Source organism: Podarcis filfolensis (assembly GCF_964270895.1).
Source record: "Podarcis filfolensis genome assembly, chromosome: 7".
NCBI lineage: Eukaryota > Metazoa > Chordata > Lepidosauria > Squamata > Lacertidae > Podarcis > Podarcis filfolensis.
In genome coordinates, this window is record NC_139603.1 from 82,276,753 (window position 1) to 82,293,205 (window position 16,453).

The window sequence follows — 16,453 nt, forward strand, 5'->3', positions numbered from 1 at the left end:
CAATTGCCTCTGGCCCTGCCCACCACAGACATGTGCCCCCTCACCCCCCAAAGTTACACAGAAGGGGATATAGCCCTTAGGCCAGTGGTGGCCAAACTTGGCCCTCCAGCTGTTTTGGGACTACAACTCCCACCAACCTTAGCTGAAAGGACCAGTTGTCACGGATGATGGGAATTGTAGTCCCAAAACAGCTGGAGAGCCAAATTTGGCCATCACTGACTTAGGCTGAGAAAGGCTCCCCAACGTTGCTAGGGCCTAGAATTTATGCCTTCATTTACGGCCTCCATCAGTCTGTAGGGCAGGAGACTCTTAATCTCAGGGTTCAATGTGGGTTCAAGTCCCACATTGGGCAAAAGATTCCTGCTTTGCAGGGGTGGGACTAGATGACCCTCAGGTTCCTTCCAACTGTACAATTCTATGATTCTATGTGCTGGTGGGCACTGAAGGGAGCTGTAGTCCAGAACATATGGAGGGTAGCAGGTATGGGAAGGCTTGCTGGTCATATCTGTGTTCACTATAACCTACGTCTGCACGGCTTTTCACGAGCTACAAAAAGCTACAGCAAAAGGATGAGAGCAGCTGATCCTGCAGCTTCAAATATTTTGCAACAGAAGGCATTACTATTCCAAAGATTGCTGCATATAACATATCTGTGCCCGTGTATTGTTGATAAACCCTCAGATAAATGTTAAAACACATGCTTTTCATAAGCTTTCTTACCGCTTATGGATTACTTTTGGTGTTTATCCTTTGCAGCAGACCACTTAATCTTACCGGAGTACTTTACAATTTAGGCCCTCAGCCTGACCTATTTAAACAACGTTGGATACTGTCAGGAAAGCTGCATGTTTCTTACAGGCAGACAGGTATTTATAACTGCTCAGCAGCAGACAGTGATAGCTATAGCATCATCCGCGCCATAGAAACACCATCAATGTCTTTTATAGCAAGAAATGATGAAGAAGTCTGAAAGTGGCGGAGGAACTAAGATGTGATCAGTTAAATGTTCCAATGTATTGCTATATTAATCTAACATCATACTCTGAACACAAATGTGAGCTGCAAATGCAGGATAACAATCTACCTAGGAGTTGCAACAAAGGAAACTCAGAAGGGGAAGGGGAAGCCAGCAAGCAAGCCCATTTCTTCAGTGTGTAAGTGGAGGGGGAACCCAGGAACTAGGTTAGCGTGTGTAGACACTTGATTACGACTCCTGAGTAAGCTCCATTGAGTTCTGTGGTCCTAGCACAGGACAGCTAAATGTAAATAAAAGGATAGAAGGCTACTTCATATGACCTATTTATTGAACATTTATTCTGATTTGCTTAGTTAAACCTTACACAGAAGTTAGTTGCATCTAGTCATTACTGAGCATTGGTTCTGATTTGTTTGCAGGGAGGTTATATGAGCATTCATCCTGTAGTCATCTCAGTTTCCTTGTTGGGTGTTCGTACATCTTCCTGTTAGTTATTCCTTCCACACTTGTCAATGCATTTCCCCTATCACTTTCCAAATTGCAAACAGGCTGTTTCTTCTTTAAAATCAGTTTGTTGCTAGGGTGACAGAGGGCTTTGATCCACATTAATTGTGCAAACCTAAATCTCCTGCCTGATATGAATGCCTTCTTTAAACGTGCTGACAATCTGGAGATGCCCTGATTCTCTCGCTGAAGGTTTGTTCTGTGTGGGGCCAACGTGGACTTCAAAAGGAAGGTGTTTTAAGATTGGAATGTAAGACTCATCTAAATTCAGAAATTTTGGCACCATGCTTCTTAGCAGTTCCAAACAGACTTGGCACTGTGGGAGTAGAGCTCTGTCAGTCAGTTCTGAATTCTGCTGCCCTCACTTTCTGAAGCACGAGAGTTGAGGAACATGCCAGGAACAGCATGCATTGCTCGATCCTCCAGTCCCAGCATGTGCGTCAGGAAAGGTGGAGTAATTGAATGATCAAGTCTTAACTCCATCCTCCGCTTCTGTACTTAATGCACAGTAAGGACAGGAATAACCTTTGCGTGCAAGTTTTATCTTTACTAGAAAGGTGGGTGCATGGATTTAAAGGAAAAGCCACCACCTGCCTTTGTGTTGAAGAGGATATGCACGTTCTGAGGATTCCTTCCTGTGTTAATAGCAATATTCTGTTTTTAAACACTCAGAACTTTGATTTTCCATTTCTCAGGGTAGATTAATTGAGTTGCACGCACTGTGCACACTTGAGACTAAAGCTCAGTTTGTTCAACAAGGACATTACAGATGGCAATGCTGTTATTATACAAGGCGTGTTTGTTCTTGTGCCCTTGGCTGAAGATTATTTCCGTCTCATAATGCTATTTTTGATTTTTTTTTTGGTGTGGTGTGGCATCCCAAAAGATGGCCAACTTGCAGAGAACCGAGTGTGTTAAAGTATATGTGTTAATTATTTTTGTTAGGTATGATTCAGGGATTAAAAATATATGTATTTGCCATCTGTTCCTACCACTGCATGATTTATTTTATTTTAAAAGGCATAGATACTCTGTTTTTCTATAGAGAACACTCAAAACAGTTAACTAGTTCGAACAATCAGTCACATAGCACACAACATTATTTAAAATAATCAAAAAATAAACATGGTTCAGTCCTAACACTGAAAACAGATTGTGAGGCTGGGCCTGGCTCAGATTGGATCCACGGTTTTATAGCAACTTATTTTGGGACAGTCAATGGGAGAGAGAGGAGAAAGGGACCTGTTGCTACATTTTATGGAGCATACAGGGAAATCACTGGTGAGCAGGATTTCAGCAGAAGTCTATAGGACATCTCAGCATTTCCACAACCATTTTTGTGCAAAAGCTATGTGCTTCAAGGGTACATAAATGTGTTTTCACTTTGGTGATGCTGGTTGATTGAACCCAGAGTTCCAGAATTTTGCTTAACACTTGGTTTACACAGTAACCCTTGACCTGATGTTTGCAAAGGTCTTAATGAGAGTTTGTTAGAGTTAGCTTTCCAAAACATTTTTCAGTAATCTATGGATTGTTCTAGTTTTGGTAAAGAGATGATAGGATGTTGGTTTTTCTATGTGAAAGCATACCAACAGGCCCTTTAAAACTTAAATGCATTTTTTTCCTTGCTCTATTGTTAGACCACCCAGAGCACATACCGGTATATACAATGTAGTGGCTCTGTTTTTGGTTTATAACCATTCACCCAAGTATTTTAACATGTATGAGCATGGTAACAATAATTTAAATATATACATACAGGGAGCAATGGAAACATTTGTGAGCAGTGACTACTGCACACCCAGCACATTGCGCTCGTGGAAGTTTCCAGTGCTTTTCCTTGAGTACCGTATTTTTCTCCAGCATTAATGCTGTTCCATAGTTTGTAGATATGTCACACAAATTGTTAATTTGTGCAAATCAGGTAAAACTTAATAGTGCTTGTATCTGCTCTTACTGGCCACTTTATTTAACGTTGTTGACAACTTGCATTGCTGTTCCAGAAATGTTACTTACAAAGACGTTTGTTTTTAGTTTTCTCTCTCTCTTTGGAACACAGGAAACAGTGATTCATTGATAGAACTCACAAAGGCCAAGGAGAACATTATCCAAGGTCTTAAGTAAAAATAGTGCCATAATCTATCAAGTGCCAGATGGGTTTGGTGGAAGGAATGGAGAGCAGAGTCCATTTTGGCCAACTCAGAGTGTTCAATTTCATTGTAAACTTATGTACCTGATAATAGCAGCCTGTTTCTTAATTGCAATTGTATCTCTCCTTTCCCCAAATGAACCCACTGTGGCCTGTATGGGTAACGTTATCTTAAGTTATCTTATTTCCAGTGGCTTCCTTTTGCTGCTTATAAGCAGGACAAACTACTCCTTAGGATCACTTAATTAACAGATGTGTTCTGATGGTCTGTCCTTTAAAAAAGAAAAGAAGATATTCCGTTTTTGGAGAGTTGATCAAGATGAGAAGTGAGAAACGAGGGAGAGAGCGAGAAACCTGGTCTTTTCCTTGAACACCATTGTAACGGTTATATGGGGTTGCTCGTGCGTAAGTTGCCGCCACTCTTGGCGAGGTTGCCTGGTTAAACCTTTTCCTGGCTGGACAGCCCTTCACTTCGTGGCTGTTTCAGTCGCTAGCAGAATCCGTCAGTGGGCGTTTCTTGAACTTCTTCCAGCAAAGAAGTTCTTTGACGCCAAGTCTACGCCTACTTTCCCTGCGCGGAAGTCTTCTGCGCAGGGTGGGTGTGGGTAGCGGAGGACCTGTGCTCTCCCCGCTGGTCTCCAGCGAAGAGTCCTGGAGCCCCCTCACCGATTCCCCCATCCGCCCCCCTTTATCCCTGGTGTTACGCTGATTTCCTTCCCCAGCCGATGAGTCCCCTCTCTCCCTGCTGGGCCCTTCTCCGGCATCGCTTGGGAGCCTTGCCTCCACTCCTGGCTCCGATGTCAGTTCCCTGACAACCATTTTCCTAATTTAAGTTGCCTCTGAAGTGGCCAGTGACCTGGTTCACACATAACATTAAACCCAGCCAGATGGGTGGCATATAAACAATAATTTTTTTATATTACTATCATAGGAATCTCATATGGAGAAGGGATGATGCAACTGAGAGACAGAAAAAAAATTGGTGTCTCCTTTACTTTTCCAGGTCAGCTGGCTTTTAGAACTAAGTTTCCTTTTTTCCTCTTCCCTCCAATCCATCTTCCTTTTGTGTCATTTCTTCTTCTTCTTCCAAGCCTGACTGTCTTTTCTGTGTTACTGCTCTAAAGCTTTTTTTTTTTTTTTTTAATCCAAATAAATTTGAGGCAGGGCACTTATTTGGCTTTACCATGAGGTCTAATGCAATTTTAACCCTTTTCATATATGTAGCTGATGTCCAGCAACAACAGGTGTCCAGCAAGACTTTGGTTTTGCTACTTAAATTGGCTTGCATTCATTCTTTTGATTTAGATTTTAATCATTCTTCTCTGGGTTTTACTTTTATATAGTACTGCATGTCACTAGCTATTGTGATTTATACTGTTTTAATTTATTGCACTTATGGCTTCATTATTGTGATATATATATGTGTATGTGTATATATATATATATGATTAAAGGTACAGTGGTGCCCCGCAAGACGAATGCCTCGCAAGACGAAAAACCCGCTAGACGAAAGGGTTTTCCGTTTTGGATGCGTTTCGCAAAACGAATTTCCCTATGGGCTTCCTTCGCAAGACGAAAGCCCATAGGGAAATCTCCAGGACAGCGGGGAAGCGCAGCGCGTCTTCCCCACTGTCCTCGGACCTCCTCCGAATGCTCGTGGTGGGGCGGAGAGACCTCCTCCCGCCGCCAGCCTTCGGAAGGCTGCTCCAAAGGCTGGCGGTGGGGCGGAGAGACCTTCTCCCCGCGCCAGCCTTCGGATGGCTGTCCTGAAGACTTGCGGTGGGAGGAGGGTTTTCCTTCCCACCGCCAACATTCAGAATGCTGTTCTGAATGTTGGCGGTGGAGGTCTCCAGCTGTTATGATAAAGATAATGGGGATTATAATTGTTTTTGCTATTAAATTTAAAAAAGTTGAGTGGAAAATAAGGTGATATTTAAAAAGGAATGTTAAGAGATTAGGATTTGCTGAATTAACAAATTGAACTAGAGAACAGGAAGGGGAGGTATGAGGAAGTCAAAGAAACATGTGACTGAAAAACTGTTATTGAAACTGAATTGTTTTTAATATTTTTCTTTTTCTTTTTCTTTTTGTCTTTATATAAAATTGGAAAATTTAATAAATATTCATTTAAAAAAAAAATGAATGTTGGCGGTGGGGAGGAAAAACCCTCCTCCCACCGCAAGCCCCGGGAACAGAGAAGCGCTGCACGCCTTCCCCTCTGTTCCCGTACCTGTCCTGAAGGCTTGCGGTGGGGAGAAAAGCCCTTCTCCGCACCGCCAGCCTGGCAAGCGGTCTCCATAGGAACGCATTAATTGATTTTCAATGCATTCCTATGGGAAACCGTGCTTCGCAAGACGAAAAACTCGCAAGAAGAAAAAACTTGCGGAACGAATTAATTTCGTCTTGTGAGGCACCACTGTAAAGGTATCCCTGCCCGTATGGGCCAGTCTTGACAGACTCTAGGGTTGTGCACACATCTCACTCTAGAGGCCGGGAGCCAGCGCTGTCCGCAGACACTTCCGGGTCACGTGGCCAGCGTGACGAAGCTGCATCTGGCGAGCCAGCGCAGCACACGGAACGCCGTTTACCTTCCCGCTAGTACGCGGTCCCTATTTATCTACTTGCACTTAAGGGTGCTTTCGAACTGCTAGGTGGGCAGGAGCTGGGACTGAACGACGGGAGCTCACCCCGCCGCGGGGATTCGAACCGCCGACCTTACGATCGGCAAGTCCTAGGCGCTGAGGTTTTACCCACAGCGCCACCCGCGTCCCTATATATGATTAGGAAGTGTTTATTTTTGTCCTGAGTTGCTCTGAGCTCAGCTTGGATGTTGGAAAAGCAGAATACAAGTATTAAAATAGAACGAAACGTACGTCCATACCATAGCTGTCAACGTTTCCCCTTTTTTAAGGGAAATTCCCTTATTCCGAATAGGATTCCTCGCAAGAAAAGGGAAAAGTTGGCAGCTATGGTCCATATGCATTGTAGCAGCATTTTATTATAGACTCGATGACCTTTATTTTGTATCTTTGCTTCAGGGATGCTTTTCCATAATAAGGAAGGGAGGCACTCTGAAAACATTCCTGCTTAGAAAAAGCTTAGAAAGCTGAGGTGATTTTAACCTGTTTTTGTGATTTTTGTCTTAAAACATGACTGCGGACTTTCCCCTCAGTTTTACTGTTTTATTTTTCTGTAAACTGCTTTGAGGTTGCTTTAAAAATAACAATGAAGCGGCGTATAAATTTTGTGAATAATTGAGGGAGCGAGCGAGCGAGCAAGGTGTTTAATGCGCCCTGAGGCGGCTTTGAACGGCTCCACCCACTGTCAATCGGCGCGAGCGCGCCGCTTCAATGAATGACAGCAGCCTCGCGCGCAATATGCCCGCCCCTCGCTTCTCTCCGCCCAATCGCCGCAGCGGGAAACCCTTGCACCCGAGCTCCCTTCCCGCCCTTTTTCCGTTGACTTTGGCGCGCGAGTCTCAAACACCAGCGAGGAGCAGAAGGAGACGCCCCGCTGTCCTCCAGCCGAACGCAGCGGGTTGGGGTGAGGGGGGGAATCAACCAATCGGAGAGCGAGTTACGCTTTCTTTCGTAGACAAGCGCGTCTCCTACCCAGTAGGCAACAAAGGTGGGCGGGTTCGAGAAGCTCCTCCTCCGCCTTGTTCCGAGTTGCCTGAGAAGGGAGTGCAGGGGGGCGTGGCTTCCTGACAGCCGGGGGCGTGGCGTGTGCGGCTATTTAAAGAGGACTGCGCCGGCGTTCGAACGCTCAGTCGGGGCTCGTAGCCGGTGCTGGCGGCTGCGTCTGGGAAAGCAAGCGGCGCTGCTGGATAAGCAGGATTTTGGTGGGGAAAGCAGAGGCGCGCGTGGCTTTTCCTGGATGCGCCCGGCTTGGAGGGCGTAACAAGTGTCGCTTCCTCCGCGATTCCCCCCTTTTTTCGTATTTTTGCTGCTTTCCCCTTACCTTGCTCCTTAATTATTATTTTTTAATTTTGTTTCCGTTTTTCTCCATTCCGAGGCTGCATTGCAAGCGAGGATTTATTTGCTGCGCGGCTGCCGCTGCACCGCCGTTCGTGCGCGCGTGTTTTTCCTCTCTTTTCCTCTGTCTCCTTCCCGCTTTTCCTCCCTCTCCTCTTTTTGTTTTCTTCTGCCTGCGTGTTAGGCGAGATCGGGTCCCCCACCTTCCCTCGGGCAGGCGGGCGGGCCATGGAGGAGAAGTACCTGCCGGAGCTGATGGCGGAGAAGGACTCGCTGGATCCGTCCTTCACCCACGCGCTGAGACTGGTTAACCAAGGTGCGGACATAGACAGCCTGCAACTTGCATTGAGGAGGGAATGGGCGTTTTGCAAAACAAAACGGGGTGGGGTGGGGGTGTCTTGATTTTTGGGGTGCGGGGAAAAACAAAATGCAAGCTTATTTTCTGGACGGAGCACTGCAAATCGGGTGCAATGTCCGCTCGGAAGTAATTAAATGAGTCGTACGGAAGTAGGATTGCACCACCCTAAACCATTTGTTTTTGTTCTTGTTGTGTTGCATTACTCTGCGCGAATAACGGGAAAGGTAGACAGTAGGCACTTGGTAAGAAAAATAAGGGGCGGTGCCAGGGCACGGCTGCCCACCATGGAAAGGGGCTGGTTTTGTGTTTGGGGTGTCGTTCCTTGCAAGTGCAGGAGATCCCTTTAAACTGGCTGCCCGCAGACTTTGGAAGCAACTCCGAAGCGTGAACTAGGTAGGGGCTTCTGGGTAAGTCTGCATTGGATGGGTAGCTCATGAGCTGCAAAGGCAATTGCATCTTTCGGAGTGTGTGTGTGAGTGTGAGCTTGCATTTCTCCAGCGTTAACGTGGCGCCCCGGGGTGCTCAAAAGTGCTTTTTGTTGGGTGTCCTCTCGGTAATCCTAGCAGCATCTCTGCAAGGTAGCTCTGTGTTTATCCCTATATTGCAAGGAGAAAGGAGAATGGATGCAACTGTGGCTATGCACCCAATGAGTTTCAACTAGAATTGAGATTTGGAATCAGGGTCTTGCTGCACCTTGCTTTCAGCTGGGTTCTTCCTGCTTGTAGAGTTAAGCAACGTAGGATATTGGCTGTTAGTCCTTTGCATCCAGTGGCAGCATGCCTTTAAACACCAGCTGCTGATGGCAACAAAGGGGTGTAGCCTTACTTGTAAGCTTCCTGTAGGCACCTGGATCGCCACTGCTGGAGGTGAAAGTGGTCCTGGGCTTCCATCGGAGCCTTCTGGTATGATTTGGCAAGGCTGCCTTTGTTATATTTTGAGATGGATGCAGGAAGCGTGCTAGAACGGCTTGGGATTTTGTAAAGAGAAAAGCTGCTTGAGTGACTGGCTCTCCCAGTGTGAAACAAAAGCGGAGATGGTGTGTTTGGGTTTTGAGTGATAGGCAGCCTCATTCAGGTGCAAGGAGTCTGTATTGTCTGGGACTGGAGGGCTTCTTAAAAAGTATGGGAAATGAGGGCCACGTCGTGAGGGTCCTTACGGGACAGCAGCACACCCTCCTGTTGACAAGTGCCTTTTAGCAGAAGGAGCTGGAGGTTCTTGAATGCATCTGGGAGTTCTCAGACAAAAGTTCCCTGTGTGGAAACTTCAATTACAGGCTTTGACCAGATGGATCTTAACAGACAACTGTTCATAACAGGCATTTTAGAAATGTGCTACATGAGGGGTGATGTTCTCTCTGGTACTGATTTTGGGGAAGCAGCTCTTGGTAAAGAACTGGTTGATTATTGCTGAAATTTTGTGTTTCTGGGGTCGACATTATGTATTTACAGGGTTTGGGGCGCTCTGTAGGAACAAAAGATTTGTAGGATTCCTCAGGGGGCAAGGCAAGCAAGCTTATGTTCTAGAAAGTCCTTTAGGGGGTGGACAGCAGTGGATAAAAAACTGGTTTCCCCCATCCACACTAGAGGAAATGGTGTTGAGCTCTCTGGGGAGTTGAATGAACATGTGATGCAATAGATTTTTGTGGGGAGCTACATAACCCTTTTCTTCACCCAAAGCTCTAGTGGTTAAGTGCTAAAGGAAGGGAGCACAGTGCCATGATGTTTGGGAGAGGTCATTAGAGTTGTGTTCTAGAAACTGGTGTGCACGGAAACAACACAAGCATGCAGCAGGTGATGATACCTTGCCCTCCCCCCGAAACTAGGGTCTGTGTGAGTTATTCACTCACTCGAATAGGCTGAGAGATCAGTGATCCACACACCTTCCCTCTTTGCTAGCCTGGGCAGGTGCTTTCATCTTTCCTGCCTTTGATCTCGCATCTGCTTAGGAGAATTTGTCATGGTGAGAATCAAGTGGCAGACTCCAGAGCTTGGTCCCCCCCCCCCAATTGGTACTGGCCAATTCCCTGGGGGGAAGGAAGCCACTGTATGCCCGTGACCCTCAAGTGTGTCTCACCCTCAGCGGACCGTGTCCCAGAGGGACGTTCCTGCTGCCTCTGGAATTTTTCCCTCTTTGAATTGTCCAATTTCTTTGGAGTGGAACCAAACTCCCCAACCCTATTTTCCCATAGCACCTCAGAATATGAGTTGCTTTGGCAAATTGTGCAGCTGTGAAGTTGGTATCTTTTTCTATAGTCTGTCACCTTTACATTAAAAGGGAATCTGACATCTTCTGGTCAGTAGCTTTTTTTCCCATTTTGGTGGAGAGGGCATCTAAATATCACATATTACCGACGTACTTGAACTGCACAACTAAATAGCTCTTTTGACATTTGCTCTTTCGAGGCATCTTGTATATATACCAAGAAAGGTGTGTCTTGACATTAGAAAGGGTTTTTTTTTGGGGGGGGGTGGACATGGAATTGCTTCTGTTTGCTAAATATTGGTTCTCTCCCCACCCTCCCCGCTTAAAAATAGCAATTTTCAGTTGGATGATTTCTTCCTGACCTTGATGTTTTCACGTTGCTGTTGGGCTGCGTGTGCATGGGAGAAGCATGATGGATGTCTTGATCACCAGCAAAGTGGCCTTCATTAGCTAGGAAGCTGAGAATAGCAGATGGGACTTGCAATAAACAATAGATTGCCAGGACCTGCCAAAGTTTGAAGTGATGCTTTCCTATTGACATCGTGCTCATATTAAAACTAATCCCACAAATCTGGCAAGCGGTGTTTGTTTCTGAGCTTCTAGTTTTAAGACAAGGCTCTAAAAAATAGGGAAAGGGCTGTAGCTTAGTGGTAGAATATTTGCTGTGCAGGCAGAAGGTCCCAAGTTTCAATCCCATTCATCTATAGATAGAGACTCTGGTCTGAAATCCTCAAGAGCTGCCGCCAGTGTAGATACTGAGTTAGATGGCCCCATGGATCTGACTTGGTATACGGCAGCTTCTTCCTATGTTCCTAAAAGGGTGCTTTATAACAGTTGGAAGGGCAGGGTATAAATAATAAAATTATTATGTAATAAGGCTGAAATAGGGCTGTTGAGCATTCCAGACAAACCTTGCGGCCCCATGATGCTTGCTAGGATCTTTAGGATGGTTGCAACCTGTAGGTTTGCATCTCTGAAAGTCAAATGATGGACAATGGCAATATGTTCTGATCCCACAACTTGGGATTTGCATATTTTCCTGACGCCTCTCAGTAGGAACTGCCAGAAGAGAGGTGCTGCTTCGTTGTGTGTGATCTGTCTGGGACATGCTTGTGACAGACAACCAGTTATTTTAAGGTCCATAATGATGTGTGGCTAATACCTGGACATAGCTTGGAAAAGTGGGAAATAGGTCTAGCAGCTGCTGTGATAGCATCTTCAGAGCTGTCAAACCACTGAATAGTCATTGCTGGGGAGCAGTGGTTGCTAATGTTGTTTGCCGTTGTGCCCTGCTTGTGGGCTTTCCTGAAGCATTTAGCTAGCCAGTGTTGTGGGAATGGGATGCTGGATTACATATTCTGGGTTGTATCCTGTGCTTGTCTTACTCCAACTAGGCCCACTGATGAACTTAAGGCCATTGATTTCTAGTGCATCTACTCCAAGTGAAACTTAGTTGGATACTATGCTTCATTTTCAATTGGCATTGTTTTGACTTCTTTGTGATTGCTACCCTGTGCTCCTTGGGGATTGAGGGAACAGCTGTAGCTCACTGGTAGAGCATCTGCTTCACATGCAGAAGGTCTCAGGTTCAATCCCCAGCATCTCCAGTAGGGCTGGGAAAGACTTCTGGTCTGAGATCCTGGATTCTGAAGAGACAGTTGTAAGTCAATGTAGATAATATTGAGCTTAGATGGCCCAATGGTCTCACCTGGTATAAGGCAGTTTCCTGTGTCCCTGTGAAGGGCAGGATATACTGGTACATTTAATTAATAAACAATAAACCTTCCGCATGATCTAGTGGGGCTTCTGTGTTAGACTGATGCCAAAATCTGCTCAGTTACGGGACAGTTCATTCAGATGCAGGCTATTAAAACTGCACAAAGCATGGTGTATTTGCGTCACAGAAGACGTCATATCATTCCCTTCTGCACAGTGCTAGAACCCCTACACTTCATTGATAACATTTGCTATTTTAATTTGAACAGTTGGGGAGTTGAAAAAAGGAAGTACCTATGTATTCCCTCCCCCCGCAAACTAATTCAGGTGTAGCTCCTCTGGAAATTAAATCTGCATCTTTTGAAAATTACCTTTCCAAGAGTGAGCAACTTGCAGCAGGTATCCTGTCACAACAGGTAACCTGAGCTGTAGGTTAGTGCTGTACATTTTTACTGCTTTCAGTATGACTTGGGCACCCATGAAAACTGCCGTTTTGGTTCTGCTGGAATCTAACCTTAAAGCAACAATGGGTGAAAATAAGGTGTATTTTTAACACTGTTGACCTCTGTCTCTACACCTTAGAATTTGAGGTTACCCAGTAAAGTTCACTGCATGTAGCTTCAGGATGGATAGAAGCCGGGACCCTATACAACACACACTTTAATTTGTGATGCTGCTTTTTTAAAAGCAAATGGTGGGCTAGGAAGATAACTTAGCAAATCAAGTTTTATCAGGTTGCTTGTGATACTAGGTTAACCTCTGACTATTTTTGTCAAGTGAACCAAAATGGAATGAAGAGTATGTGTTTCTTGAATGCAGGCTACTGCAACTCTCAGTTTGCACATTGGCTGCACGACATGCCAGTAGAACTTAAAAAGTAGGTTGATTTAGGTGTAGGAGCAATAGGAAATTAAGAATGGAAAAGAGAGATTTAGAGCTGGCAATAACTGGTTACCTTTATCTTTTGGGGGATTAATACAAATCTGAAAAGGTCTTTCAAAAAAATGTTGGACAGAATTTTCACATCCAAGCTGCTGAGCCAGAGCCGCATGTACTTGGATCTCTATTAATAATATCAGAATGACACTTCTAATGCCCTCACTGAGGCATGCAGAGTGTGGAGAGCTCTGTTTGTGCATCTGTCTAGGATTCTGCAAGAGCAGTTTTGCAGTGATGAATCACTGAAGATTTTCACCTACTATGTACCGAGCAAAGCACTGTAGCCGCAAATGTACTGTCTCAATTAAAAGGCAGGCTTATGTAACCTTTATAACTGCCTGCGTGCAAGCTGACCCAGAGTACATGTTTCAGATTTAAGAGTGTGAAGCAGCTACTGGGTGAAAAGAAATGACAAGCAAACTCCTTGCATGGTATTCCCCCCCCCTCTTTTTGCACAGAAGAGGATGAGTTCTTCCTAAAGAACATCATAGCAGTAACATAAAATGCTTGTTTACATTTACAAGCTGTTGGAATAATTGTTGTATTGTTTTGTTGAGGCCTTCACTCCACTGAAGTATCTCGGTCTTGGAGTGGCAATCGGCTTTGTAGCTCCAGGTTTTTGCCAGTATACCCAAGTGGCAGTCACAACTAGACGTGCATTTTATTTATCCTAGAAATTATATCCAATTTTTACATTCAGTAGAAGTCACTCAAAGTTGCTTGCAAAGTAAACAGACAGGCAACAACAGCAAAAGATAACTTGTTTTTAATGATGTGATTGTAAACAGGACCAGCGTGGTGCAGTGGTTAAGAGCGGTAGACTCGTAATCTGGTGAACCGGGTTCGCTTCCCCGCTCCTCCACATGCTGCTGCTGGGTGACCTTGGGCTAGTCACACTTCTCTGAAGTCTCTCAGCCTCTCTCACCTCACAGAGTTTTTGTTGTGGGGAGGGAAGGGAAAGGAGATTGTTAGCTGCTTTGAGACACCTTAAAGGTAAAGGTACCCCTGCCCGTACGGGCCAGTCGTGTCCGACTCTAGGGTTGTGCGCCCATCTCACTTAAGAGGCCGGGGGCCAGCGCTGTCCGGAGACACTTCCGGGTCACGTGGCCAGCGTGACAAGCTGCATCTGGCGAGCCAGCGCAGCACACAGAAACGCCGTTTACCTTCCCGCTAGTAAGCGGTACCTATTTATTTACTTGCACTTAAGGGTGCTTTCGAACTGCTAGGTGGGCAGGAGCTGGGACCGAAAGACGGGAGCTCACCCCGCCGCAGGGATTCGAACTGCTGACCATGCGATCGGCAAGCCCTAGGCACTGAGGTTTTACCCACAGCGCCACCCGCGTCCCTTGAGACACCTTAGGGTAGTGATAAAGCGGGATATCAAATCCAAACTCGTCCTCTACCTTCTACAAAGCAAACCAGGACCAAAAATAGTACCAATAAAACAAATAGCCAGAACTAATAATAGACTAAATTAGGTCACATAGTAAACAGGATCAAAGGCTTGTTTAAGACCAAAATGCCTTCAAAACACTGGTGGCACGCGAAGACGGAGATGGCATAGCTTTTTGGGGCAAGGAGTTTCACATTGGGTGCTGCCACAGTTAAAGCCCCAGGATAGATTTAAGGGCTTGGGGAAGTGTAAATCATTGCGCTGGTTACTTAACACTGCATGCGATACAAGCCAGGAGCAGGAGCAGGTGCAACTGGCACACCAGCCAAAACAGGGCATAAGTTTTCCTGGCCAGATGTGACACCTGGCCATCTGATGACAAGACTGGGCTCAGAATTTCTCTCTAGCTACGATGCTGATCTTTCAAGGGTTGTGCAACCCTTTCTGGAAAAGACTGACTTCCTGTCCCTGCACCAGTAGGTGAAATGACCAAGAACACCTTTGCCTTGTTTTCATAGTTTCAGTACGTTAAATCCTCATTCAGCCTAACACTGACTCAGCTTCAGAACTTCCCTGGAATGAGATGACAAGGAGATGCAGAGCTGTGTTTCCTCAGCATGGGGATAAGATTGAACTGGTTCCTGAGCAGTAGTTTCTGAGACATGCCTGCAAGGAAGGACAGCCCAAGCCCCTTCCATTACGAAGCAGACTGGAGCAACAGGAACATGCTCTGCTCTTTCTCCCTGAAAAAAATAGTCAACTTAGGGCAGCCAAGGCTCCCCACTCCCAAAGCAGGCCTGTAATAACCTGACTGAAGTTCAGAATCTGTTTTGTGTAGGAATTATTGGAGATGGGTTGCTCCTATGTACCCAAGCACACCAGCCAAAAGAAGAAAAGAAAGATAAGAAGAAAGGGAAATTACAAAATCCTCTCTCAAAATTAAGTCTGCACAACTTATTCCGCAAACAGAAAAGTGAGCCCTCCCAGCTGTCACCTAGAAGCTCACCTGTATTTCCCCAGCCTCCCACCCTAGGAGCTCCTCCCACTTGTTTGTATAGTGAGAGTGCTGCTGTTGTGACCAGCCTTAGATCAGGATGTGACCTCGACTCACCGGGGATGTGGATCCTGACTCGCTGGTTGAAACCGTTTGCTCTACAAAATCGGTGAGCAGAACTTGGGATTACAGGACCTATGTTTTTTCTAGAACCATCGGCCAGAGCTGGGGCAGATATTTGCTCAGGTGCAGTCAGATGCAAAATGGTGGCTGAGAGGGTGAACGTTGTATCACGATGGACATCATAAGTCATTGAATGGAACCTGTGTATTCAAGTACAAATCACATCTTGAGTTACTACTGATCAAGATCTCCAGGACCTTTATTTGGAGCAGGGGAAAGTAGTTGTCTTGATGCTGGCTTTTAAGTAATCGGGAGTCATCATTTACAGTGACCCTACGGTTAACAGATTCCAGTCTACTTCCTGTCCACCTTTGCGCTGCATGGTCTCCTCTTGAAGTCTGCTGTGGGAAGCTGCCTGACTTTAGCTGGTGTGAGTTGCACGCTTGGGCGCAACTTTTTAAGGTGCCAAGTTTGAGAACTTAAAATAGCTTGGGCACTGGGTATTTTAGGAAATGCAATTTTCTGTTGTCAGTCTAGGGTGGCCTTGTTGTATTTGCTTTCTCAAGGACTGGCCGCAAGATAAATAGAACCTTAGGTGAAAATGCCACCTCCTCCCTCACGCAGTGGTCAGCTTTGTAGTCTTGCAAAGTTGTGTGCCTTTTCAAGTTTGCAAGAAACAAAGAAAAACCTGTTAAGTTGTTAGGTTTTACGATGTCCAATAAACATGCCCAGAGCTACTTCTCACCTTCACCACAGCTCACCGCAGACAGTACTCTCAAATACTGAGCTTTACTTTGGTGCCCAGGGCAAGTTGCTAACCCTGGCCTTCACTGTTGGAGGATAGACGGTTAATGACAAAACAGGTTCGTTCTTGGTGTAATATTTGGAGGAGACTCCATGCAAAGGCAGGCTAAGAAGAGGAAAAGTTTGGATTTGATATCCCGCTTTATCACTACCCGAAGGAGTCTCAAAGCGGCTAACATTCTCCTTTCCCTTCCTCCCCCACAACAAACACTCTGTGAGGTGAGTGAGGCTGAGAGACTTCAAAGATGTGTGACTAGCCCAAGGTCACCCAGCAGCTGCATGTGGAGGAGTGGAGACGCGAACCCGGTTCACCAGATTACG

General features: G+C 45.7%; 1 protein-coding gene across 2 annotated transcripts in view; it reads left to right on the forward strand.

Annotated features, from left to right (window-relative positions):
- Window positions 1-7,397: 7,397 nt before the first annotated feature.
- KHDRBS3 (KH RNA binding domain containing, signal transduction associated 3) overlaps window positions 7,398-16,453 on the forward strand; it is a 108,930-nt gene continuing 99,874 nt past the window's right edge. For both annotated transcript variants that reach the window (XM_083622224.1, XM_083622223.1), the window contains exon 1: window positions 7,398-7,919. In XM_083622224.1, coding sequence (XP_083478350.1) covers window positions 7,832-7,919 — 88 coding nt within the window. In that variant the 5' untranslated portion in view covers window positions 7,398-7,831. The remainder of the gene's footprint in view (window positions 7,920-16,453) is intronic.